This window comes from Heterocephalus glaber, unplaced genomic scaffold, assembly GCF_053883595.1.
Source record: "Heterocephalus glaber isolate CG9 unplaced genomic scaffold, H.glaber_assembly_v1.0 deba00001068, whole genome shotgun sequence".
In the NCBI taxonomy this organism is placed as follows: domain Eukaryota; kingdom Metazoa; phylum Chordata; class Mammalia; order Rodentia; family Bathyergidae; genus Heterocephalus; species Heterocephalus glaber.
This window is the reverse complement of record NW_028258188.1, coordinates 297,158-324,992: the sequence shown is the minus strand read 5'-3', so window position 1 is coordinate 324,992 and position 27,835 is coordinate 297,158. Positions and strand designations below refer to the sequence as shown.

At 41.6% G+C, this 27,835-nt stretch overlaps 1 protein-coding gene across 1 annotated transcript; it reads right to left on the bottom strand.

Moving 5' to 3' along the window:
- Positions 1-18,111: 18,111 nt before the first annotated feature.
- Slc7a3 (solute carrier family 7 member 3) lies at positions 18,112-24,691 on the bottom strand. Its single transcript, XM_021250555.2, has 12 exons — positions 23,915-24,691; positions 22,363-22,762; positions 21,767-21,925; positions 21,385-21,562; positions 21,072-21,184; positions 20,719-20,941; positions 20,181-20,320; positions 19,990-20,092; positions 19,388-19,554; positions 19,024-19,190; positions 18,610-18,718; positions 18,112-18,490 (listed from the first exon to the last, which is right to left on the bottom strand). The coding sequence occupies exons 2-12, from the start codon at positions 22,730-22,732 to the stop codon at positions 18,336-18,338; spliced, it is 1,884 nt and encodes a 627-aa protein (XP_021106214.1). The 5' UTR covers positions 22,733-22,762; positions 23,915-24,691; the 3' UTR covers positions 18,112-18,335.
- Between the last annotated feature and the right edge of the window lie 3,144 nt (positions 24,692-27,835).

Below are 27,835 nucleotides of genomic sequence, written 5' to 3'. Positions count from 1 at the left end.
CAAGTCTTTTTCTTACCAGAAATCTGCCCTGCAATGGGAAAACTAATACTGAAGAGTACCCTGTGATTGGTTTGGTTGGTACTAGCTGCTTCCTCCCAATTGATTCAAAATCCCCCTCCCATACAGTAAAAACATCCAATCACCCACTGTCTTCTTTCCTGCTCTCATAAATGTCTAGGCCTTCAGCTGCCCCCGACCCGCTCTCGTCCACACCCTCAACCCCATCCCCTAACTATCACCGTTTCCAACCCTCTGGTTTCAATGGAAGTTGGTTCTCAATGTCTAAACTACAGTAACTATACTCTCTCGCTTTCAGTGGCCCAACGCCTCTCATGCTGTCCAACTTCGTCAAAAACTATTGCCTTTACCCTTCTTCCTTCACCTTGAGAATCAGCCACAAACAGTTCAGTAATCCAACCCGTTGCTTCAGGGCCTAGGATTTAGCTCAGTGGTCCCACCTCCCGCCTAAATGTCCTGAGTTCGATCCCCAGTACCAAAAAGAAAAAAACCATGTCTTAAGAGCCACTTTAGAAATTGTTGGCCTAATGGCCACATCTTCTTTGGCTAGTTATAAACTGCAAACATGTACTAATAAAATTTAAAATTTTTTAAAATAAATAAACCACCCAACTGGGCTGGGGAAGTACCTCAGTTGTGGAGGGCTTGCCTGGCAAGCGGGAGGCCCTGAGTTCCATCTCCAGCACTGAAAAACAAAAAGAAAATAACCACCCCACTATCCCGTGCCTGAAGCCTCCCCTAGCCTTTCGTGCCCACTACCTCACTCACCCAGGCCTCGAGCTAACGCCTCAGCAGATTCTCCACAAGCTCCTTGCAGACTCGGAAAGCTCCTCCCCTTAGGGCTACGTCATGGAAGGCACCAACTGACCTTTTCCCTGTACAACAGAAACTAAGCCTTGGGACCAAGTCTAGATCTCAGGTCCTGGGGGTGCAGCTCAGAGATTCTTTGGAAGAGGCCAGGGTAAAACTCACTGGGGGTGAGCAAGTAGGATATAAAACTAGAAAGCTTACTACAATTAATTGAGGAAAGAGTTCACTTGGCCAGAGCAGGAACTCATCAAAAAAAAGTGCTGAGGGGCGAGAGGGAGGGAAGACAGCGCAAGTTACTTAAGAGTGAAAAGAAAGCTGGATGCAGTGGCAGAAACCTGTAGCCCCAGCACTCTGAACGCTGAGGCAGGAAGATCACTTGAGCCCAGGAGTTTGAGACTGACCTAGGCAACATAGGAAGACACTTTTCATGGGCTCCAGCCAGAGGCCCGCCATTCCATCGGTGAGTGCTTGCAGATCCCGGGGAGCAGGTGTGGTCCAGACCAGCGAAGCTGCAGGGGGATACCAGCCTGGGGTCCCCTCAACGCCAGTGGCTCAGGCACACCCCCTCAGGCCAGGAGCCTGCCCAGAGAGGAGCTGCAAGGGCATTCGGGCTTCCCCCGGAGGCCCGCCATTCCATCCCTAAGTGCAGGCACATCCCAGGGAGCAGCTGGGTGGCCCAGACCAGCCTGGCTATAGACAGATGCCAGCCGGGGATCCGCCCCAAGCCCAGAGGCTCGGGCACACCCACTCAAGCCAAAGACCCGCCCAGAAAGGGGCTGTACAGGCACAGGGGCTTCACCCAGAGGCTCCCCGTACCACAACCAGGGACCCAACTGGAGAGGAGCTGTACAGGCACACAAGCAATACCCAGAGGATCACCCAGATACCACTGATAAGTGCAAAGAGACCCTAAACAAAGCCTGTGCAGACAACAGAAACTGGGCTGCACAGCCCCCAACCAAAGTCCTTCCCAGATAAGAGCTACATAGGAGCCGCAGCAAGAGGGATGCCTAGATACCATCACAAGTGTCCTCAGGCCTGAGCCAGAAGCCCACCCAGACAACAGGTCAGCTCAGGGATCTAGAAGGCCACCTCTCTAAACCCAGGAATTGGTGCACTGGTGAGCAGCAGAGTAAAGGCTTCTCCGTGGCTTGCTGAGAATTCAAGACCACTGGGTGAGCAAAAAGTTGCCTCAACAAAGACACAGCAGGCTGCATTCATTGAAATGAGAAGACACATAAATAAGTCCCAAAACCAGACTTCCAGATCACCAAAGGGAACCCCAAAGGGAAACAAGATGGAACAATCTGATACTCAACCAACTGGACTCCCTGAACTGGCAATGAAAGGGGACCTGAAAAAATGAAATGACAAATAATTTCTCAGATAACAACAGTGAATCTGCCCATAGTACAAGACATGACTAATAAATCTAGAGGGGACACAGATTAAAAAAACAGAGGAGCTGAGGAATATGATAGAATCCCAACATAGGAAATGAATGGAATCCATAAAACAGATGCAAACAGATTTCCAGGAGATTAAAAATTCCATTGAAAGAGTAAAGTAGCTGGATAAAAGGTCAACACACAAAAATCAATAGCTTTCCTCTACACAGATTCCCTAAGACAGAAAAAGGGCAAACAATTCCTTTCAAAATAGCATTCAAAAAACCGAAATACCTAGGAATCAACCTAAATAAAGAAATCAAAGGCCTCTTCTCTAAAAACTATAGCACTCTGAAAAGAGAGATTGAAAATGATATCAGAAAATGGAAAGACATTCCCTGCCCCTGGGTAGGAAGGATTAACATAGTGAAAATGGCCATACTTCCAAAACTACTATGTATAGATTCAGTGCAATCCCAATTGAAATCCCAGCAGGACACTTCACAGACCTGGAGAAAACAATCTAAAAATTGATTTGAAACAAGAAGAGACCAAGAATAGCAAAAGCAACTCTAGGCAACACAGTCATGGCAGGGGGTATCACAACCCCAAACTTGAAACTCTACTACAAAGCTACTGTGATAAAAACAACATGGTACTGGCAAAGAAACAGACCTGAGGACCAGTGGAACAGATTAGAAGATGCAGAAACAACTCCAGACACACTTAGCCACCTCATCTTTGATAAAGGAGCCAAACACCCTCACTGGAGGAAAGATAGCCTCTTTAATAAATGGTGTAAGAAAAATTGGGTTTCAACTTGCCGAAGATTAAAACTAGACCTATATCTCTCACCATGCACTCAACTAAATTCGAAATGGATTAAAGATCTAAATATTTAAATAGAAAGGCTAATGAAGCTGGAACAGAGGTTAGGTAGAACCCTTGAAGACATTGGTGTAAGAAAAGATTTTATGAACAAAACCTCAGTTGCCCATGAACTGGCACAAACAATCAACAAGTGGGATCTCTTCTTATTAAAAAGCTTCTACAGAGCAAGAGAAACCATCAGTAGTGTGAAGAGACAACCCACAATGTGGGAAAAATTTTTCACCTGCAGTTCCTCAGGCAAAGGTCTACTATCTACAATCTATAAAGAACTTAAAAAAAATCAGACCTCCAAAATTTAAAGACCCAGTCTAAAAATGGGCATCTGAAATGAACAGACATTTCTCAGACAAAAAGTAGAAATAGCAAATAAATACATGAAAAAATGTCCAACATCACTGGTCATTCGAGAGATGCAAATGAAAACGACACTGAGATTCCACCTCACTCCAGAAAGAATGGCTGCTATCATGAAATCAACCAATAACAAATGGTGATGGGACTGTGGGGAAAGAGGAACCCTGCTTCACTGCTGGTGGGAGTGTCGACTGGTGCGATCACTGTGGAAATCAGTATGGAGATACCTCAAAGAACTAGGACTGGAAGTCCCATTTGACCCAGCTATTTCCCTTCTGGGTATCTTCCCCAAAGAATTAAAAGAATCATACCACAGTGATATATGTGCACCCATGTTCATAGCAGCACAGTTTGTAAGAGCTAAAACTTGGAAGCAGCCCAACTGACCATCAGCTGGAGATTGGATAAAGAAAATGTGGTGTTTTTATAAAATGGAGTACTACTCAGCCATAAAAAATGAGAAATTAGAGATATTTGTAGCTAAATCGATGCACAATGAAGTGATACTCTTAAGTGAAATAAATAGAACATGCATGTTTAAATACTGAATAGTTTCTCTAGTGTGAGAAACTGAAAGTGTAAATAAGGACTAAAAGGTATAATAGAATATGTGAAATAGGAAGACAAGGGGCAAAGGGGAAGGGGAAATGGGAGGGGTAGGGGAAAGAAAAGAAGGGAATGGAATTAATATGAGAAAATGGAACAAAGTCTTTGAAAATAGGGAGAGATGGAGGGGTTGAATGGAGGGGAGGGGAAGGGGGAAAAATAAGAACCAAGAGATAGTATGTAAAGGTGCAAATTTCCCATGGTGAATGTCATTGTATTGTATACCTAAAATGTACCAATAAAATACATTTTTTTTAAAAACTCCATTGAATGTTTACACAGTAGAATGAGCTAATGCGAGGACAGAATTTCAGATGCACAAGTCAGTACTGCAAATAGGGACCAGGAAAAGAAAAATTTCTTAAAAATAATAAGGGACCATGAAAAATCAATTCAGCAGCTGCTAGACAATGCAAAGAATAACATAAGACTGATTGGAGTCAAGGAAGAAACAGGAGAAAGTGCAGATGACATAAAAAAACTGTTCACAGAAGTTATGGCAGAAAACTTCCCAAATAAGGGAAAAGAACTTGACATAGAGATAAGTGAGGCATATACAACTCTAACTAGCCTTTATCAAAAAAAATCTACGCATAGGCATAAAATAGTTAAGATTCCAGAAACACAACAGAAGAACAAAATTCTACAAGCAGTTAGAGAGAAGAAACAAATCACATACAAAGGAAAGCCCATCAGAATCACAGCAGACTTCTCAACACAAACCATCAAGGCAAGAAGAGCATGGAGTGACGTATTTCAAGCCCTAAAGGAAAACAGCCTCCAACCCAGATTGATGTACTCTCCAAAACTATCTTTCAAACTTGATGGAGAAATAAGATACTTTCATGACAAAGAGCACCTTAGGAACTTCATGAATACCAAACTAGCACTCCAAAAAATTTTAGACAATATCCTAGGAAAAGACAATGAGGATCACAACCCCAGGAAGTTCTGCAGAATGAATCAATCAGCCATGACAAGAAAATAAACGCAAAGGTGGAGAATCCAATAAAAAGAAAGTCATGACAATGTTAAGTCAATACATACCAATTATAACCATCAATGTTAAGGGTCTCAGTACACCAATCAAAAGAAATAGACTGGCAGAATGGTTCAAGAAGCAAAATCCAAAAATATGCTGCATAAAAGAAACACTTAATTCAAAAAGAAATTCATAGACTGAAAGTTAAAGGGTGGAAAATAATACTCAATGTGACAGGAACCTGAAAAAAAACAGGAATAGCTATCATCTTTGCAAATCAAGTGGATTTCAAAGCAACACTGATTAAGACAGACAAAGAAGGACACTACATTCTTGTAAAGAGAACAATCCGAGAGGAAGAGATGACAATCATTAATATCTATGCACCAAACACTAGTGCACCCAACTATATAAAACAAATACTAACACACATGAAAAATCATATAAGCACTAATGCAGTAGTAGTGGGGGACCTTAATATTGCACTGTCACATATAGATAGATCAACCAGACAAAAAATAAACAACAAAATACTGGAACTCAATCAAACTTTTGAACAAGTGAACTTAACAAATGTTTACAGAGTGTTCCACCCCACAAAATCAGAATACACATTCTTTTCAGCTGCACACAGGTCATTCTCTAAAATAGACTACATACTAGCTCACAGAACATGTTTAAGTAAGTGCAAAGGAATTGAAGTTATCCCCTGTGTATTATCAGACCATAGTGTGATGAAATTGGAGATTAATAGCAAAAGAAACCACAAGAATTTCATAAAAACATAGAAACTACACAACACACTTCTGGAAAAACCAATGGGTCACAGAGGAAATTAAAGAAATTAGACAGTTCCTTCAATTAAATGACGATGACAATACAACATATCAGAATCTATGCTACACAATGAAAACAGTCTTACAAGGGAAATTCATAGCAGTGAATACTCACATTAGGAAAACAGAGCGAGCTCAATTAAACAACCTGATGCTGAACCTCAAGCTTCTAGAAAAAGAAGAGCAGGATAAACACAAAGCCCATAGAAGGGAGGAAATTATAAAGATCGGGGCAGAAATCAATGCAGTGGAGACTAAGAGAACGATACAAAAAATCAATGAAGCCAAGAGTTGGTTCTTCAAAAGAATCAACAAAATTGACAAACCCTTAGCCAATCTTATCAAAAAAGAGGAAAAAAAGCTCCAAATTCATGCAATTAGGAATGAAAAGGGTGAAATTATAACAGACCCAGCAGAAATCCAGAGGATCATCAGTACCTACTTCAAGAATCTATACACCAATAAGATGGAAAATACAGAAGAAATGGACAGATTCCTAGATACGTGTGGACGAAGATGACATAAAATTCTGAATGACTCAATATCAATCAATGAAATTGAAAATGTAATTAAAAACTTACCAACTAAGAAAAGCCCAGGTCCTGATGGCTTCACTGCCGAATTCTGCAAGACATTTAGAGAGGAACTACTGCCACTACTGTTTAAACTCCTCAATGAAACTGAAAGGGAACCAATACTCCCAAATTCATTCCTGGAAGCAAGCATCACCTTGATCCCCAAAGCAAAGAAAGACCCAGCTGAAAAAGAGAACTATGGACCAATCTCATTAATGAAGAAAGATGCAAAAATCCTTAATAAGATAATGGCCAATAGAATGCAGAATATCATCAAGAAGATCATACACCCTGACCAAATGGGATTCATCCCAGGGATGCAGGGATGGCTCAACATATGCATATCAATAAATGTAATACACTATATTAATAGAGCCAAGGACAAAAACCATATGATCATCTCAATACATGTACAAAAAGCATTTGACAAGATGCAACATGCATTTATGATAAAAACCCTACAAAAAATTGGAATAGACTGTCTCTACCTCAATCTGATAAAAGCCATCTATGAAAAACTAACAGCCAATATCATGTTAAATGGTCAAAAACTGAAATCCTTCACACTAAAATCAGGAACAAGACAAGGATGTCCACTATCACCACTCTTGTTCAATATAGTTTTGGAAACATTAGCCACAGGAATTAGAAAAGGGAAACAAAGAAAAGGAATAAAGATAGAAATGAAGAAGTCAAATTGTCATTATTTGCAGATGATATGAAACTTTGTATAGAAGACCCCAAGAACTCCACCAAAAGTCTTGTAGACATAATAACAAAATTCAGTAAAGTAGCTGGATCCAAGGTCAATGCACAAAAATCAATAACTTTTCTGTACACAAAAAACAGACTCACTGAGAGAGAAATGGGGCAATCAATTCCTTTCACAATACCATTAAAAAATTGAAATACCTAGGAATTAACCTAACAAAAGAAATCAAAGACCTCTTCCCTGAAAACTATAGCAAGTCTGAAAACAGAGATTGAAGATGATATCAGAAAATGGAAAGACATCCCTTGCTCCTAGGTAGGAAGAATCAACATAGTGAAAATGGCCATACTTCCAAAACTGCTATATAGATTCAATGCAATCCCAATTGAAATTCCATCAGCACACTTCACAAACCTGGAGAAAACAATCCAAAAATTGATTTGAAACAAGAAGAGACCCAGAATAGCAAAAGCAATACTAGGCAATAAAGACAAGGTAGGGAGTATCACAATACCCAACTTGAATCTATACTATAAAGCTACTGTGATAAAAACAGCATGGTACTGGCAAAGAAACAGACCTGAGGACCAGTGGAACAGATTAGAAGATGCAGAAACAACTCCAGACACACTTAGCTACCTCATTTTTGACAAAGGAGCCAAACACCCTCGCTGGAGGAAAGATAGCCTCTTTAACAAATGGTGCTGGAAAAATTGGGTTTCAACTTGCCAAAGATTAAAACTAGACCTATATCTCTCACCATGCACTAAACTAAAATCGAAATGGATTAAAGACCTAAATATTAAAACAGAAACACTAAACCGGATGGAAGAGAGGTTAGGAAGAACTCTTGAAGACAGTGGCATAGGAAAAGTTTTTATGAACAAAACCTCAGTTGCCCATGAACTAGCACAATCAACAAGTGGGATCTCTTCTTACTAAAAAGCTTCTGCACAGCAAGAGAAACCACCAACAGTGTGAAGGGACAATCCACAATGTGGGAAAAAATTTTCACCAGCTGTCCTTCAGACCAAGGTCTACTATCTAGAATATATAAAGAACTTAAAAAAATCAGAACTCCCAAATTTAAAGACCCAATCCAAAAATGGGCATCTGAAATGAACAGACATTTCTCAGACAAAGAAACAGAAATAGCAAATAAACATATGAAAAAATGTTCAACATCACTGGTCATTCGAGAGATGCAGATGAAAACAATGCTGAGATTCCACCTCACCCCAGAGAAAATGACTGCCCATCATGAAATCAACCAAAAACAAATACTGGTGGGGGTGTGGAGAGAAAGGAATCCTTCTCCATTGTTGGTGGGAGTGTGGACTGGTGCGACCACTGTGGAAATCAGTATGGAGACACCTCAAAGAACTAGGATTAGAAGTCCCATTTGACCCAGCTATTCCCCTGCTTGGTATCTTTCCCAAAGAATTAAAAGAATCATACCACAGTGACATATGTGCACCCATGTTCATAGCAGCATAATTCGTGATAGCTAAAACTTGGAAACAACCCAATTGCCCATCAACTGGAGACTGGATAAAGAAAATGTGGTTTTTTTATAAAATGGAGTATACTCATAGTAGCCATAAAAAACGAGAAACTAGAGACATTTATAGCTAAATGGATGCACATTGAGGCCATACTCTTAAGTGAAATAAATAGGACACACATGTGTAAATACTCAATAGTTTCTCTAGTGTGAGAAACTGAAAGTGTAAATAAGGACTAAAAGGTATAATACATAATGTGAAATAGGAAGAAAATATGCAAAGGTTAAGGGGAAATGGGAGGGGTAGGGGAAAGGAAAGAAGGGAATGGAATTAATATGAGAAAAAGAAAAAATGGAAACAAAGTCTTTGTAGATAGGGAGGGAGGCCAGGGGAAAGGGGAAAAAATAAGAACCAGGGTCTGAAACATCAGAAGCTGAGCAGACTGACAAAACTCTGTACTTCCAAAACATGTTTCTGATGCCCTGCCCTTCTCAAATGTGAAGGGAACTACCCAATGACTTCTGCAGGCTCATAGCAAATTCATGTGTTCCATCCACCTTAGAAAAATGATTTGAGGAATGGGGTGGGAAATGTATGTAAATATGTTTGATTCCACCTAATTTATGCACAACATCTGCAACTAAGGAATGGCCTCTACAGAGTCCCCACTGAAAAGACAACAGTGACTCCAGATTTGGAAACAAAACCCAATATAAAAAACTTAATAAGAGGTCTGGGGTGTAGCTCGGTGGTAGAGTGCTCAAAAACCCACATTAACAAGGCTCCTACTTTTCCCTTCATATACCCTTCCTTTAAGCCTTGTGCAAGTCCATCAGCCCAGATGTGGAATTGACTAACAAGATGGTAAAGAGATTATGGTCTGGGGATGTAACTCAGTGGTAGAGCATTTGCCTAGCATGTGTGAGGCCCTGGAGTTAAATTATCAGTACCAGAAAGAAAGAGGGAGGAGGGGGGGGGGGGATTGTGACTCCCATTGTGGGAACATTAACAGAGTTCCTTTTGTGTGTGTGTGTGTGTGTGTGTGTGTATGTATATTTGAGTTTCTCATATAAGAGGAACCATACAATATTTAAGCTTGTGTGTCTAGCTTATTTCACTTAACATTATGTTCTCAAGTTGCGTCCATTTACCTATGAATGCCTCAAATTTATCTTTCTTTATAGCTGAGTGGTACTCCATTGTATATAAATGCCAAATTATCTTTATCCATTCATTTGGTATAATATATTCTGTTTCCAAGACCTAGCTATTATAAATTATGCTGCTATAAACATAGAAGTAGGGAGAAATTAAAATAATTCCCTATTATTACCTGTTACCTATTACCAAATTACCTATTGAAGGAATCTGACCACCACCATCCTGATCAGAGACGCCTTCAAACCGACTCCTCCCAGCACAGCTGCACCTGGGACTCATAACACTATCAGCCCTGCTAATGATAGCAGCCACTACTCCCTGCATTTTCCCAAGCCTAGTCCTTGGGCAACCATTACTGCTTGTGCTCTCCCAAGCCTTGTTCTTGGCATGCAGGCACAACCCCTTCTCACTGAACTCCTCCCTCCCCATGACCCTACAAAAGACCCCATAGCCTATATGAGAGCAGCTGGTCTGATCTCTAGTGCCACAGCAGTCTCTCTCAGGTTTGTTCTGCAATAAACCTGTCTTGTTGAGCTTGTACCTCTGTTTGATTTCCTCCTTTTTTCCTAACACCTATTCTATTGTTTCAAAAATATTATGGTTTGTGTCTAGATGTCCTCCCAAAGCCTCATGCAGTCATAGGGGGAGCTTTTCAGAGGTGGCTGGATCTAGAGTGTGTGGTGCTGGGATCAAGGGTATGTGATTATTAAATCAGTCCACTGACTGGTTTGGCATAGTTCTGGCTAGGATTAAGGGTGTGAGTGCTGCACCCGTCTTAGGGTGGGTAACCTCCATAAAATATAAGGGACAGAAAGAGGGCTAATGTGCTCTCGCTTGTCTACTTTACCATGAGCTGTTTCTCCTCTGCAATGCCCCTCTGCTATTCCACCCTGCCTTGGAGCCAGCCAACTATGGACTGAAACCTCTACAAACTGTGAGCTAAATAAACTTTTCCTCTTTTAACTTTGGGTGTTGAGTATTCTGTCTCAGCAATGAAACAAAAGTAACTAAGACAAAAAATATTTTAACATATATGCTAGTTTGTTTCACTTATACTACTAGATTCTTAGTTCATTGAAAAAAAAGTTTTGTGCTATTGTCTGTTTCTTCTTCGTAAGAGAGATCTTTTTTGTCTATGTCTTGTACTCTGAGTAACTACTTTGAAGACAGTGATACACAGTTTATTAACTATTCTTATTCTCTTATTAATAGGTTTTGTTATGAAATTTTACTTTTTCATAAAATAAAAAGAGTTCCTTCCTGATCCTGAAAGTCTCAGAATCAGTCATTACATAGCATGGAAAACTTGGAGTTTCTAAAAATAATTTATTTTCCCTCTTCAAAATTTTCTACATCTAGATCACATAACACAATAAAGAAAAGAGAGAAAGAAGCCAGGTAGGGTGATGACACCTGTAATCCCAGCTACTCAGGAAGCTAAGGTAGGAGGATTTCATGTTCAAGGCTAGCCTGGGCCCCTTGATTCAATCTCCAGTGTGGAAAGGAAAAAAAAATAGCCAGGCCTAGTGGTGCACGCCTATAATCCCAGCACTCTAGGAGGCTGAGGCAGAAGAATCATCACAAGTTCAAGGCCAGCCTGGGATACATAGTGAATTCAAGTCTGGCCAAAACTGCAGAGTGAGACTCCGTCTCAAAAAAACAAAAAAACAAAAATTAAAATTTAAAAATAAAAATGCCACCGCCTGCCTCGAAAGCAGAAGGTCCTGAGTTCGATTTCCGGTACCAAAAAAATAAATAAATAAAATAAAAATAAAAATGTACTTGGGGGTTATAGCTCAGTGTGAAGGTCCTGGGTTCAATCTGTAGTACTTTAAAAAAAAAAAAAATAAGTTGAAACAACTGGATAGCCATTTGAAAAACAAAACTAGATTTTTACCTCATTTCATTTCATATACCAAAATAAATTCTAGACTAATCAAAGATTAAATTCAGTCATAAAATTTCTGTAAGAAAAGTTTCCATATTTTATAAACACAATGGCAAGATCTAAGCCTGATCTCAAAAAAACAAGGATAGGGCCGAGGATTTGGCTCAGTGGTTCCACTGCCTTGCAAGCGCAAGATCCCAAGCTCAATCCCTGGTACCAAAAAAAAAAACCTAAACCTCAGATTTGGCAAGATATACAAAACAGGCATTCTTGTACACTGTTGGTAGGAACACAAATTATTGTGAATTTTCTGCAAGGAAGAGAGTTTAGCAATAATGTATCAGAAAATCTTTTTTGCTGTGCTGGGAATCAAACCTAGGTTTTCCACATGGTTGGACTAACATTTTACCATCAAGCTATACTTCAAACCCCTATATCAAAATTTCCAATGTGTGGATCCTATAGCCTAACAATCCCCCTTCTAAGAATTTTCCAAAAGGAAAAATTTTACAAAGATTAACAGAAATGCTCACTGAAGCATTGTAAAATCCACTTAAATGTTCACCAGTTGTGGACTAGTCATACAGCTTTTAAAGTACATTAGTACCATATAGTGGAAGACTTATAAGCCTTTCAAAACAATCTATACTTATAAAACTTAGGGAAATGTCTATGTCCTACTGTTGAGTTTGAAAAAGTTTACAGAAAAGGTGCACGTTTAAGTAAAATTGTAAGCATAGGTGAACAAAAACATCTGGAAGAGTATTTATCAAAATGTCACAAGGTTTCTTTCTGAGCTCACACCCAGCCCAGTTGGGTGGTTTTTCTTTTATTTTTGAGTGTTTTTAAATTTTCTTCAGTGGACACATATTTTATCATTAGGGGAAAAAAGAGAAGCTATGTTTGTAAAAGAATAAAATCCACACAGATGAAGGAGTTTTTTATCTAATGGGTCTATATTCTCTGCAATAAAATAGGAAGCAAAGTCAACACCAGAGAGTAGGAGGGAATAGCTCTAAGAATGTGAATAAGGTAAGAAAGAGTTGTTTCAGAGAGCAGGGGAATTGAGAGAAAAGGAGAACTTTCAACCAGGGGGAGGGCCTAGTCAAAGTTGATGATCATTAACCTGCCAAGTTGTGTGATTGTCTCCAACAATCCTGAATTGCAGGTTAGACTATGAAGATCAATGTTTGAATCTCTCAGGCTTTTTTTCTTTTTTGAGACAGGGTTTCATTGTGTAGTTTAGGCTGACCTTGGACTTACTATGTAGCCTAAGCTGCCCTTGAACTCCCAATGATCCTCCTGTTTCAGCTTCCCCAGTGCTGGGAATACAAGTGTGCACCACCACGCCTGGCTGAATCTCCCAGGCTTGAAGTGAAACTGGAGCATTAACTAGGGAGTTAGAGGTGTTTGCATAATAATGATAATGGTAATAAATTCAGGAATTTAGGTGGGTAAGAGCAAGAAAAGATTGAAGGAGAAGATAAAAAGAGAGAAAGTGTGTGTGGGAGTAAGGTCAGTGAATTGGGGATGTCAAAGAATTATTGTAGTAGAGTTACTTGAGCAAATGAGCTGGGAAAGCTTGGCAAGCTGAAGACAGAGAACTTGTTTGAACGAATCATTTCTGAAGCCTATGTTCTGACAAAATATAGGGTATGACTACGTGGCTAGATAGCTAAGATGGAGTTGCCTGAACCAAATCACAGAACCACACCCCCCTCACATATTTTAACATTTTTATTTTTCTTGGGGTTTGTTTGTTTTGTTTTGTTTTGTTTTTGGTACCAGTGATCAAACCTGGGTCCTTGAGCTTGAGGGACAGGCGGCGGCACCACTGAGTTAAATCGTGGGCCCAACACTTCTATTTTTAATTGAAATATAATTGTACATATTTATGGGGTAGAGTGTGACAAGTAAGTATATGTATACAATGTATAATGATCAGATCAGCGTAATTAGACTTCCAGCTCCTTAAACACATAACCATTTCTTTTATTTATTTTTTTGTTATGTGTATGTGGTGCTAGAACCCAAGGCTTTGCACATGCTAGGCAAGTGCTCTACCACTGAACTACATCCCCAGCCCACAATTTCTTTTTTAATATTTTAATTAATAATAAATAATTATTTAAAATTTTTTTTGTTTTGCTTTGGTTTTGAGACAGTGTCTCATTATGTACTTCAGGCTGGCCTTGAACTTATCATGTAGCCCAGCTGGCCTCCAACGCACAGTGATCTTCCTACCTCAGCCTCCCAAGTGCTGGGATTACAGGCTTGCACCACCATGCCCAGATTCTAATTATTAATTAATGGGGATTTTTTAAGAAAGAATTTTGTTAAATTGCTCAAACTGGGCTCAAATTTTCAATCATCCTGCCTCAGCTTCCTGTGTGCTGGGATTAGAGGCATGCACCACCACACCTGGCATTATTTTTTAATTGATACATCAAAAGTCTACATATTAATAGAGTACTATCCACATACTTCTTGCATTTCAGTGTCAAGCCTTGGAATTAATAGCCTTCAAGAGTCTCACTGGAACCTTCTTTTCTCATTTTTCTACTTCACTCCTTCAGAGCCCTATGCTAACTGGGCCTGTGGTTCATGACCGTAATCCCAGCATTCTGGAAGGCTGAGGCAGGAGGATGCAAGTTCAAGCCCAACCTGGACAACTTGGTGACTTGAGAGCCTGTCTCAAAAAAAAAAAAATTTTTTTAACCGCTGTAAATGTACCTCAGGACAAAGGCCCTGGGTTCCATCCCAAGTACTGCAAAAAACAAAACAAACAACAACAAAAAGCTAGGCTAGGGCTGGGGATTTAGCTCAGTGATGCTACAGCCTGCCTTGCAACCACAAGGTCCCGAGTTTGATCCCCGGTACCAAAAAAAAAAAAGCTAGGCTAAAGCTGGATGTGGTGGCACACCTGTACTCCATCTGCAAGTCTAGTGCCTTACAGAGATTATTTACCATCTTAGCTGCATGAATGTTACAGTGTTGTGGTATGTGTGACTATTTTAGGTGTTACATAGCCAAATATTTTTAAGAGTTAGATATTTATTTTACTTTGTATTAGAAAAATACTTTGTCTTTCATTTATGATAATGGTAAATATATATTATAATATTAAAAATAAAATATATTATTATATTAAAATATATTTTAATTGAATCTTATTAAATTGCCCAGACTGGCCTCGAACTTATTACCTTCCTGTCTCAACCTTCCAAAGGCCAGGATTATAGGTATGCACCACCACCCCCAACTTTATTTTCTTTTTAAAACAAGTATATTTAGCCAGGAGTGTAGCTCAGTGGTAGAAGACTTGCCTAGCGTACTCATGGCACTGGGTTCCATCCCTAGCACCCTTCCAAAAAAGCTTCAAAAATGAGGAATTCACCAGTCACTGTGGCAGACACCTGTAATCCCAGCTATTTCATGAGGCTGAAGAAGGAGGATTACAAGTTCAAGAACAGTCCAGGAAATTTAGCTCTGTGGTAGACCACCTCTGGGCTCAACCAGTCATATTGAAAAAACAATTAGTGAGTTGTTTTGTTTTTATTTAAATAGTCTATTGGAATTACACAAATAGAGAAGAGAAACCAAAGATTAATAGCATCTTATATTTTTTTTCAGAAAAAATATGTATAACTATATTCTCTTTTGTTCTTTCATAAATATTCCGCACATTGAGATTTCATTTTGTTTCGTTTTTACTTGACAGAGTATCTTGAAGAGCCTACTTTTTTTTCCAGTACTTGGATTAAACATGGAGCCTTCTCCCTGAGCTATCTCCAGCCCTTTCTTTCTTTCTTTTTTTTTTTTTTTTTTTGGTACCAGGGATTGAACTCAGGACCTTGTGCTTGCAAGGCAGGTGGCAGAACCACTGAGCTAAATCCCAGACCCTCTTATTTTTTTATTTTGAGACAGACTCTTGCTAAGTTGCTAAATTGCCCCAGCTAGGCTCAAACTTGCAATCTTTCTGCTTCAGCCTCCCAGACAGCTGGGATTACAGGCATGTGCTACCATGCCCTGCTCAAGATCTATAACATCTACTGGCACATACAATTCATTCTCTCTCCCTCCCTCCCTCCCTCCCTCTCCTTCCTTCTCCTCAGGGCCTCCCACATGCTAGGCAAGTGCTCTTACTATTGAGCTGTGTGCACCCCAATCATGAATTAATATATTTTAATTTATTAACTAGTTCCTTGCTGATGAACATTCATAGCTTCCAAGTTTTATGCTTTTTTTTTAAAGATAGGGTCTTGCTATATAGTCCAGACTGGCCTCATACTCACTATGTAGCCCAGACTGGCCTCAACCTCATGGCAATCCTAATGCTGGGACTATAGGCATGTGCCACCATGTCCAGCCTATGTTATTATTAATAATATCTCACTAGGGACTGAGGGTGTAGTTCAGTGGTAAAGAACATGCATTTAATATGCAAGAGACCCTGGGTTCAATCCCCAGTACCAAAACATGTCTCAGTAAACATATATATGTAAAATTTTAAAATTCTTTTGAGTAGAATTGTCAGACCAAAAAGGGTTGTGTTGGGCTGGCATGTGGTTCAGTAGTTGAATGCTTGTCTAGTGTACATGAAGCCATGGGTTCAATCCCCAGAACAGAAAAAAACTGTGCTTTTAATTCTTCTATCAAATTGCCTTCCACAAAAGTTACAAGCACATGTAGCCTTATCATGCATGAGACTGTTGACTGTCACATTTGTCAATGTCTAGTCCTTGATTTTTTTTTTTTTGCCATTCTTTTTTTTTTTCTGGTACTGAGGATTGCGCTTGCGCAGCAGGCAGCAAAACCACTGAGCTAAATCCCTGCCCCTTTTTTGCCACTCTGTAAGATCTCAGATCTCATGGTTGTTTTGATTTACATTTATTTTATTGAGATTGACCATCTTTTTCTTGTACTTGCCAAGACACTCTTTAGTCTCACACAATTTGTATATTCTGTCTTTTGAGTTAATGATTCCTAAATCTATACCTGTAGGCTAGTCTTTGTTCAAAGGTCCAATTATTGACTATCTTCACATGTATGAAGTTAAACTCATGAGTATGTATAAAAACTTAGCACACTTGGAAGTGAATTCATCTTACCCCAAATATTGTCTTCCTTTTATGTTCCTTATCTTGGCTAATGATCATTCACTCTGAAATTTTTGCAGAAATCAGTCACCAATTTTTTTCCAGTATTGGAGATTGAACCCAAGGCCTCCACACTAAGCTATATCTCCAGCCTGTTTTTTTAATTTTGAGACAAGGTCTCACTAAGTTCCCTAGGCTGGGCTCCATCCAACTTGCAGTCCAACTGCCTTGGACTTCCAGAGTGCTAGGATCACAGGCATGTGCTGCCACACCCAGATACCCACTTCCTTACCTCCTACATCCTTCCCTCCATATGCACACCATTTACAAGATAACATTTGAATACCTTACACAAGGCTATGTGTTTGGTCTGTTACCTTTAGCAACAACACATGCTACCTTCCAGATACATTCAAACTATATGCCATAAGCCAAAGATAATCTGTTTTCTTATTTGCACGATGTTCTACATACTGCTTATTGACAGTCAAGCCCTCCCCTCAGTTTGCTTAAGCACCTAGTCCATACTCTGCTCAAGTGTCCTTCTTTGTGCTTCCTCAGCACCAATCATTGTTTTGTGCCTGTGTTTTCTGCTTATCTCCACAGCAGATGGGGAGTTCCTTGGAGGAAGACATTGTTTTACTCATTTGTATTATCAGTACCCAGCACAGGGGTACTGATAATAGCATTTACATGTGTTTGTTGGATAAATGAATTAATTAATGATTCTTGGTCTGGGCAGAACTTGGATCTCTGTTCCCCTACTACATCTGTAGCAATCAGTGTCCTTGCATATATACAGTCCTTTATGAAACTCCTCTACTGTCCACCCCTCCCCTCCCAGCAGTGAAAGAACCCAGCCAAAATGTTTGTTCCCTAACAGTCATAGAAGTCTGGGACTGATCCAACTAGAAGGAGTAGAACAAAAAACAGGGGTTTCAGTGCAGGCCCTAACACATGCCAGTGTCGAAGTCAGAGTCCACCCCTAAATCCCAGTGCTGAGTATTGCCGTTTACTTATGCAGAGCCTAATGATCTTAAGTGTAGCAAGGGAAAATCGTATTGAAAGATCATTCCTCTAAGGATGACTAGTCTGTCTGAAGGGCTTTTTAACACTACCCTCCTCAAACCTGAGTCCACAAAAAGCACAATCAGGCATAGCCGATCATTTTGTGATGACTGAAGAAAGACAAAAGACACTTCTTTGAAACTCTCCAGCCTTAAAAGTCAGGCTCTACATCATGTCTAGCAAGCAAAGAACAACAGTTTCTTTTCTTTCCACTTTATTTAATATTTATTTAAAATTCCAGTAAGCAACTACAGAAACCATTTAAAAGTAGACAAGTAAAAAAAAAAGAGAGATGAAAAACAGCTAGGACACATCCTTGACTCCACAATAAATGCAGAGCTCTATTAATATCCCCCACCAACATCACATGGGAGGGCCAACTTTCCGTGGGTCAAGAGTACTCTCCATTATTGTGCAGGGGACCAGGAAGCACTCAGGTGTGTCAAAATGAGTGGATACAAGGACTGCTGAGATCAAGGTCTACAGATCTACTGAGACCAAGGTCTACAGTTTTGGTTCTAGACTTGGATAGGGGTTGGTCACTCTTAAACTCTTCCAGGCTGTGCTGGATCCCATAGCTGAAGTAGATAGCAAATCCTAATGGAGAAAGGCAGCTGTGAGGTGGGGAAGTAGTGACCACCTTCTACTAGAGATCAAGAGCAAAAGGAGTTGGCACTGGACACCCAAGGGGTTTACTCTTCCCAAGTAATACCTACCAATCAGCATCCAAACCCCAAATCGGGCCCAGGTACCAGCTGTCATCTGCATCATAAGATAAATATTTACAAAGATGCTCACTATTGGGAGGAGAGGCACAGCAGGCACCTGAAAACAAAGGAAAATCACCACAGGGTGACCCAGAGATTTCTATCCTACTCATGCCCTGTAGTTCAGTGGCCACTCATTTACAATACATGGGACTCATTTACAATATATGGGACTCCCAGAATACACATTTTGGGAAAATGGAACTAAAGTGGGTTAGTGAATAAGTCTTTGGCTTAGGTACCTCCTATACCTTCTTTTTCATACCTAATTAAAGAATATCTATAAACTTTATTAGACCACAAGGCATGTGAAGCCTATTCTTCCAAGATGGGTTGGTGTTGGGAAAGAGAAAAGTCATTTACCTTAAAGTGAAGGGGAGTAGAGTTCTGTGGCTGTCTCCAGATAACCCCAGTGGTTCCAGTGATGAGCAGCAGGAGTAGCACAACCATTGCCACCCATACTGGGTCTCCAGAAAGTAGTGGAATTTGCCACTGGGCCAGCACGAGGCAAAGGACAATCAGCAGTAGAGCTTCAAAGGTCAAGTTGAGAGACATCAAAACCAACTCTTGAGACCAACATGTTAAGATGTTAGGCATCCCATGCCCAAGGAAATCATTCTCTCTCTAGAGCTTCCTCAGCCACCAAATACCACTAACAACAACATGTCCACCCCAGCATGCTGACACCTCAAATCCACCTCAAAAGAAAAAAAAGTCCACTGCTCACCAATCAGTGAGGAACAAACATAAACAACTTGGCCAGAAAGTGGAGTGGGGATAGAACTGAGTGGGCAAAAGAGTTCCTGGAGGGTCAGCTTCTCTGCTTCTGATATCTTTTCCTCCTGCAATTCTACTTCCTCTTCCTCAGTCTTCATCTCCTGGTCAGGCTGATACCTGAAGGAAAAGTAGACTCCATTAAACACAATTGTTAACCACTTTACCATCTTCTCCCAGGCAGCTTTATCTTCCTTATCACTATTAAGGGTAATTATTGTTTGTTTGTTTGTTTGTCTGCAGTACCCAGAGCCTTCCCACTGAGCTGTATCATCAGCCCTTGTTTTTAATTTTGAGACAGGGTCTCACTAAGTCAATGTTGCTCAGGCTGGGCTCGAACTTGCAGTCTTCCTGCTCAGCCTTCCAGAGTACAGGGATTACTGGTGTGCACCACTATGCCCAGCTAAAAGCTCTTTTGGATACAATGGGAAACCCAGATTCATCAAGGAAAATCAGGATGACAAAGGCAGAGGAGGGAGAAGGAGCAGATCCCCATCATTTCTTGTCCAATAAAAACCCCAATCACAGTGTGCAGAAGAAAAGGGTCTCTCTCACCTGAGGATGAGAACACAAATAGACACCAGGGAATAGGCAAGCAGGGTCCCAATTGACATAAGGTCCACAAGATCGGTGAGTTCAAAGAGGAACGCCATGAATGCTAAAATTGATGGGCAAAAGACAAGAAGTGAAAGAAGGGAATGGCAAAGTTTTAAAGGAGATATGAAATAACTAAGAGTATTTTTTACCTGCAATAATGCCAGAGACCACAGTGGCCATGATAGGTGTGTGTGTGCCAGTGTGGATACGGGCAAGGACACGGAACAGGAGGCCATCCTCTGCCATTGCGTAGATCACCCGAGGCATGGGGAACATAGAGCCCAAAAGGCTGCAGAGGAGAATACCCAGAGTGGCACGAGTTGACTGAGCTCTCTCTTCCCAAGCCTGCATGCTTAAGGCATTTCCACTTTCCCTTCACATCCCTTTTAAAGGGTAGTCTTAGTACTAAAGGGTAATCTTTTAGTACAAAATGAGATTCTAACCAGAGGAAAATAAACTTTTTGGCAGTACCTGATGTTCAATCCAGGGCCTCACACACACTAGGCAAGCTCTCTACCACTGAGCTACATCTCCAGCCCTTTATTTTTACTTTACTTTGAGACAAGGTCTCCTTAAGTTTCCCAAGCTGGATTCAAACGTGTGATCTTCCTGCCTCAGCCTCCTGAGTACTGAGATTACAGGTATGCACCACTACGCCCAGCTGGAAAACAAACATTTGACACTGACCTAGTAGAAAGAGCACAGAGGGAGCCAACAGCCACAAGGTAGCGGGCAGGAGCCCATCCAATGTGGAGAAATGCTTCAGGTAAAGGGCTCTCAGGCTGAAGCTGGTAGTAAGGCATCATGAGGGTGAGTGCTGATGAGACACCAAAGTACGCCAAAAAGCACACGAATAATGAGATCACAATGCCCGTGGGGATGGAACGTTGTGGATTCTGGGCCTCTTCCCCTGCAGGAAAGAGCACAGCACAAAAGTTCTCAGCCAGGGAAGCAGGCTCGCTCTTCTACCACCCCCAATCTGCGTGCAGCCTGGGCACACACTCACCCAAGCCCTGAACAGAATGGAGTGATTATGTTACCAGTGGTAGCAATGCAGTCAAAACCGACAAACGCATAGAAACAGGTAGCTGCTCCGCGGAGAATCCCCTCGATGCCAAAAGGCACAAATCCTCCAGATCCCACAAGGCCCAAGCTAGAGTGGAAGAAGGAATGGAAAAGGTAAGGGTACATTCAAGTACCTCCATACCTTTCTTCTAATGCCAAACTACTTGGCTAGGTCTTCAAAGCTCAACTTGCCATTTTCCCCCACCCTCACCCTAAATCTCTCATCATAGATCCCCTGATTCCCCATCATCTTCCCAACCCTGCAGCTCCTAAGAGTGACTCTCTAACCTATTAGTGTCATTGAGTCCAGCCTTAGCCAATGCGTAGTCGCCTTCTGTGAGCATCCAGTTGTGCAGGTCTCCCTTAATGAAGCCAGAGATGATGACAAAGCCGAGAACCAAAAGGTTCACCACTGTGAACACTTTGGTAACCAGGGCCGACTCACTAGCCCCCAGAGCCAGCAATCCTGTGAGAAAAATTCATTCACAATATTGAGAAAGTCCTCCACCCAAACTTTGCTTTATTTTCCTGCCTCAGACTTATACCTTCTCAGCTTCTTCTCTCCACCATCACCACCTCCATCAAGTTCTTTCCAGTCTCAGCCCCCATCTGTGTTCCTAGCCCTGAGCCTAGTCCCATCCCCACCATTATATCCTGCATCTTGCCTTACCAGTGAGTAGCAACACAAGGCCCATAGCAAAGAAGTCTGGATATTCTGCCAGGACATGGGGCACATGCAGTGCGATGGTCCCCTTTAGAGTGTGAGAAATGTGATTCCCAATCAGGTTGTCAAAAGCAGAGCTCCAGGCCCGGGCCACACTGGCTGTACCTAGTGAGGCAGAGGGAGAAACATAGAGTCAAGTTCCCTCACTCTCCCACACCAGTCTCACACAAATCCCTGCCAATATCACCCAGTACCACTCGTTCTTGGGGTTGTTTTGTTTTGTTCGTTTTGGGGGTTTTTTGGTGCTGGAGATTGAACCCAGGGCCTCAGGCACACATGCTCCATCAAACTACACCTCCAGCCTTACTCTTAATTTTTTAAGAACCAAAACCAGTCACTTATTGAAGGAAACCCAGACAGAAGTGAGTATAATAAACAATGTATCCATACTTTTAACCCTCCCACACCCACATAAACATACACATTTAGGTTTACTGAGGCCCTATAAATAGTAATACTTCAGCTTCACTATTCCACCCAGGTTTGCTGGCCCAAAGCCCCTCTGCTGGCTGTGCAGTTTCCTCCCTGCCCCACCTTCTCACCGATGACATAGGAGAGGATGAGATTCCAGCCAGTGGTGAAGGCCCAGAGTTCACCCACAGTGACATAGCTGTAGAGATATGCAGAACCAGAACGGGGGACCCGGGCACCAAACTCTGCATAGCACAGCCCAGCCAACACAGAAGACAGAGCAGCCACCAAAAAACATATCACAATGGATGGACCTGCTTTATCTTTGGCCACCTCACCAGCCAGGACATACACGCCTGCACCCAATGTACTGCCCACACCCAGGGCCACTAAATCCACAGTGTTGAGGCATCTGGCAAGGCGGGTCTCAGTCATGCCTGGCTCCAGCGTACGTCTTCGTACCAGCTTATGCCCAAATCTGCGAAGTGCCTGCCACAGCATTCTAGTTGGAATTGAAGAGGATGCTAGGATCTGGTGAAAAACAAGACAAAAACCCTTCAATGGGGCTCACCATTCCTAAACTCCAAACGTGAATTACAAGACCCACTAGATCCACTCCACCAGGCAAAGGAGCTAAGAGGGAAAGGGGAGGGGGAAATTGAGGGGACAAAGGCAAGTCACTTTACCTCTAACCTCAGTTTCTTCATATGCAAATAGGAATTACAATAATGCAAGTAAGGATTACAATATTTCACAAGGTTTGTGGAAGGACTAATTTCAGAAAAGGCATGTGAAAGCCCCTTGCAATACAGTAGTTGGGACCTAGTAAGTGCTCAGATAATATTAGGTTTCTTCTTTCCCTGGCCAAGAACCTATAGAATTTATCCTAGACCCCCAACCCAGGAACCCTGAAACCCAAGGTGATTGTTCCTTGACCTGTGAGTGGCTCCTTGGGAATTAAGCAGAGCTCAACTCCGGAGAAGTCGGCAAGCCTAGGAGACTCCCCTTTCTACATCAATGTCCACAAGGTTCCTTTCAGGTCTCAACCCCAGGGCTCAAAAGAGATCGCCTAGGTGGGCCGGGGATTTAGCTCAGTGGTTCCGGCGCCTGCCTCGCAAGCACAAGGTCCCGAGTTCACTTCCCGGTACCACAAAAAAAAAAAAAAAAAAAGAGATCTCCTAGGAGAGGGACCCCCATCTCCGCTAGAGATAAAAAGTGAGAACCAGCTCAGTTCCACCTCACCTCACCGAGCCCACACCGCTCAAGTGGCGCAGCGTTCGCCCAGGGCAGTAAGCAAATGGCCCCCCACCTTCCTCCACCCCACTAGGTCGACCTGCCGGCCTCAACAGTGAGGCTGGGCTCCCATATCTAAGATTTGAGGACGTGCCGAGAGAGGGGCCCCAGAGCAGCCTGAGATTGCTCTCACTCCCCTCTCTGCTGAAATGAGGGGTCCCGCCCTATGCTCCCCGACTCAGTTCCCAGATTTTTATGATTTCATTCAGGAATGGTCTGGGGCTGGGGTGGAGATGGTAACCTTGGCTCCGGGGGCCCAGGTCTTGCCAGCAACAGGTCACGGCCGTGTTGATGTAACTGCAAGCCATGGTTGCCTGAGAATCCTAGATATGCCGGGACCCTCACCCGACCCTCCTTTCCCTGACACACGTGTTGGCCCCAAAGGCTTACCAGAGAGATGTGGCAAGCCGGGGAGCAGAGAATCTCGAGTCCAGCTCGGTGAGGCCGACTTAAGCGAGTTGGGTGAGGGGTGCTGAGTTCCGTAGCTCAGGCTTCAATGCTGCTGCTTGGGGTCGTTGCGCGCCAAGCGCCCCCTATATTCACCAGGAGGAGGAGCCCACAACGTCATGGGATCCTACCCCCAATCCTCCTCCCTACACAAACACACCACACACACACACCCCTTGCACACCACACGCGCACACACACACACACACACACACACACACACACACACACACCCACACCCACACCTGGGCTTTGCAAAAGGTATTGCGTGGGACCTGAAACTGCTTCCCACCAGCCACAGCGAGCCTGGCCTGGCGTGGCGGGGAACGAGAAAGGGGAAGGACAGCCTTTTCTCTTTTTCCTCTCTGGTCGTTAGAGCAGGACAATAAGAGGCTTCCTGCTGGAGACTCCATGGGATATTTTTTTTAACCCCTGTGCCTTGTCAGTCAGAATCAGTGACTAGGCTGTAGGATGGGGGAGGGGATAGAGGGGATTTGTATGCGAATAGTGGAGAGGGAAGCAGCACCCCGAGTGTCCACCTCCCTCTCCCTCAGTCCTTCTTGGCTTTCTTGTGTACGTGAGGTCTCTCCGATCCTGAAATTTTTCCCAGAGACTTTACCAAATTATAAAGAGTCATCTGATCTGGATCCCTCAACTCTCACCCTCAACTGTAAATATTTCTAATATTGATAGCAAGAGAATGAAAAATGGCTTGAAACCACCTGTACATAAGTAATTAAGCTCATCTAGATTTCTAGGCCTGGATCTCTCCAAAATGTGTTTCCAGCTGCATATAAATATTAAATTAGAAATTCTAGCAATATTAATATATTGGATAAGGAAGCTTAATTCCTTTTTCCCCCTTTCTTTTTTTTTTTCTCCAGTGCTGGGGATCAAACCCTTGGTCGGCTGTATGATAGATAGGCAAGTGCTCTATCACTGACCTGCATCACCAGCTCCTTTAGTTCCATTCTACTCAGAGGGCTGAGCAGTTCAGAGGGCTGAGCAATTTGACATCACACCATAATTGTTGTTGATCACCTTCTGGATAAAACCTAACTGTGGAATTCAAAACCTACCTCCCACAGGTATTAGAACCTCATTCAAATGCACAAGAAGAGGAGATACAGCTGCAAGCAAAGGTAAACAGGAAGAAGCACAAGCAAAGGGGCAGATCTTTTTAAGCTAGGAAACAGGAGCTGAAGGAACTAAAACTGGTCACAGTGGGTCAGAGCCTTAAGCCATATGGCCCAATCTGCTCATATTCATAAGGAAGTAACAAGGGTTGTGAAGGTGTGATTCTCTTCCACCAAGATATCTTGAGGCTTAAGGATGAACCCAAATATCATTGTTTCCTTTAATGATCCTTTATAAATATATTGCCCATGAATCAAACATGTAAATCCTTTCTGAAGTAACTGGTATTTTCAGCTAGCTGAAGCTCCACCTAGACATTGAATAAATATGTTGGGCTTGTGCTGTCACTGGATGCCAGAGCTCTTGCCTAGCCTGAGTGAAGCTCTGGGTTCAACCACCAGCAGCCAAAAAAATTTTTTTTAAATATATTTATTTATTGAGTACCTATGTATAGTAGCATACAATGCAATTGAAATGGTATTAATAGAGGTAAAGAATGCAGTGTTCGGAATTACACCTAATTCAAATTCCCTGCTCAGTCACTGTAGCATTGAGCAAATTACTTAACATTTCTGAGTCTCAGTTTTTGGATATAATAGACATATTTCATAGGGTTGTTGTGATGCTTAGGTAAGATTATGAAGCCAAGTCTTCCCTTTTTTATTTTCTTTGAGACAGGGTCTCACTATGTAGTTCAGGTTGGCCTTGAACTCATTACATAGCCCAGGCTGGCCTCGAACTCACAGAGATCCTCTTGTCTCAGCTTCCTGAGTGCTGGGATTACAGTTGAGTGCCACTATGCCTGGTCAAGTCTTCCTTCTTGGCACATGAGAAACATGCAATGAAAAATCGATACTATTCAGAATAATATACTAGTATGTATTATAATGATCTGGTTACTTAGATTCAATGATTGGTTGGATTATGAGATTACTGACGAATTAACAAATAAATGTCAGGCAAAGAAGTCACTACAGACTGAAATAGAGGAAGGCTTCTTGATTTGTATGGAGTTCTGGAAGGAGATTGGGCAAGGACTTAAAGCTCAGCCTTGAGATATAGGAAATAAAGTCAAGAAATAAAATGGAAACCAGCCTAGCAAATGCAGTGTGTGTTAGGAAGCAGTGGAAAATAGGGATGAATAAATGGATACCTTCTTCTAGGAGTAACAGGTGCCTTACATGTATTACCCAATTGTAAACAATACCTCTAGAAAACCCTCTAAGCACAAGGTTGGTTCCCCTAGCAACCAGCCCCCCCATCAGGAAGCTATTCAGGAGCCCCCAGCCAGCAGTCGTTCATTAGCATGCAAAAAGAGTTGTGCATCCACTACTACAACCAATTTGAGAACATTTTCATCATCTGGGAAACAAACCCTAAACAGTATCCCCAGCCACTCTCCATTTCCTCCCAACTCACTCACCCCACCCCTAAGCAACCACAAATCTATTCTGGATCTCTATAAATTTATCTAGATATTGGCCAAGGGATACAAAGTTTCAGTTATACAGGATGAATAAATTGTGGAGATCTAATGTACATCATGGTAATTATAGTTGATAATATTTTATTATACTTGATAAAGCTAATAATACCACATATTCTAGTATATATAATTGAAATTTGCTGTGGTAAGAGTGAACATATACATATATCAAAACATGATGCTTACTTCATAATGATCTCAGTTTTTCTACTTGGTAATCTTTTTTGTTTTTGTTTTTGAGGAGCTTACACATGCTAGGCTCACGCATGCTACCAGTGAACTACATCCCCCAGCCCTTTTTATATTTTTTCTTTAATTTTGAGACAGGGTCTCACTAAATTGCCCAGGCTGGGCTCAAGCTTACAATTCTCCTGCCTCAGCCTCTGGGGTAGCTGGGATTACAGGCATGTACCACCATGCCCAGTTTATAATCCATTTTGAATTTCCTTTGGTATGCAAAACATGAGGTACATACACACATACAAGTATACACACATTCGTGACTTGAATTTTTGTTACAGTAGTCAAGTAAATTAGGTGGGTGTGATTGCACACGCCTGTAATCCCTGAACTTGGGAGGCTGAGGCAGGAGGATAGCCCCAAGTTTGAGGCCAGCCTGGGCTACATAGTGAGATCCTATCTCAAAAAAACAAAACAATGCTGGGGATTTGGTTCTGTGGTTTCGCCGCCTGCTATGCAAGCAGAAGGATCTGAGTTCAATCCCCGGCACCAAAAAAAAAAAAAGAAAAAAAAAAAAACCAGCCTAACATAATGCAGTATTCATTTTCTGACTGTTTGATGATAAATACTTTATCATATGTTAAATTCTGAAATGTAACAGGCGAAGGATATAACTCAGTGATAGAACACAAGTTTCATGAGTGAGATCCTAGGTTCTTTCCCCAGTGTTATATATAATATATATATATATATATATATATACACACACACACACACACACACACATAAAACATGTTCATGGGAAACAAAGAGAATAAATAACAAAAAGTTAAAAACTAAAAACTCCCTTCCCATTCAGTGTGAAATTCTCACTGTTAAGTTTCTTTTGCTTTCTTCCAAATTCTGTGCCTATAAATGTAATATAAAAATATGTATTCTTTCAAAAATGCAAATGTGATTATAGCATACATATTCTTTTCCTCTTTTTCTTTTTTTTCTTAAAAATATTTTTTGGAAAACCAGGTGTGGTGGTACATGCCTATAATCCTCTTGGGAGGTAG

Excerpts from the sequence above, each read along its gene's own strand:
- Slc7a3 (XM_021250555.2), bottom strand. The coding sequence starts at position 22,732 with ATGCTGTGGCAGGCACTTCGCAGATTTGGGCATAAGCTGGTACGAAGA. Across the intron at positions 21,926-22,362 it reads CATCCTCTCCTATGTCATCG|GTACAGCCAGTGTGGCCCGG; the intron begins GTGAGAAGGTGG and ends CTGCCTCACTAG. Across the intron at positions 19,555-19,989 it reads ATTTGTGTTCTCATCCTCAG|GTATCAGCCTGACCAGGAGA; the intron begins GTGAGAGAGACC and ends CTTTTCCTTCAG.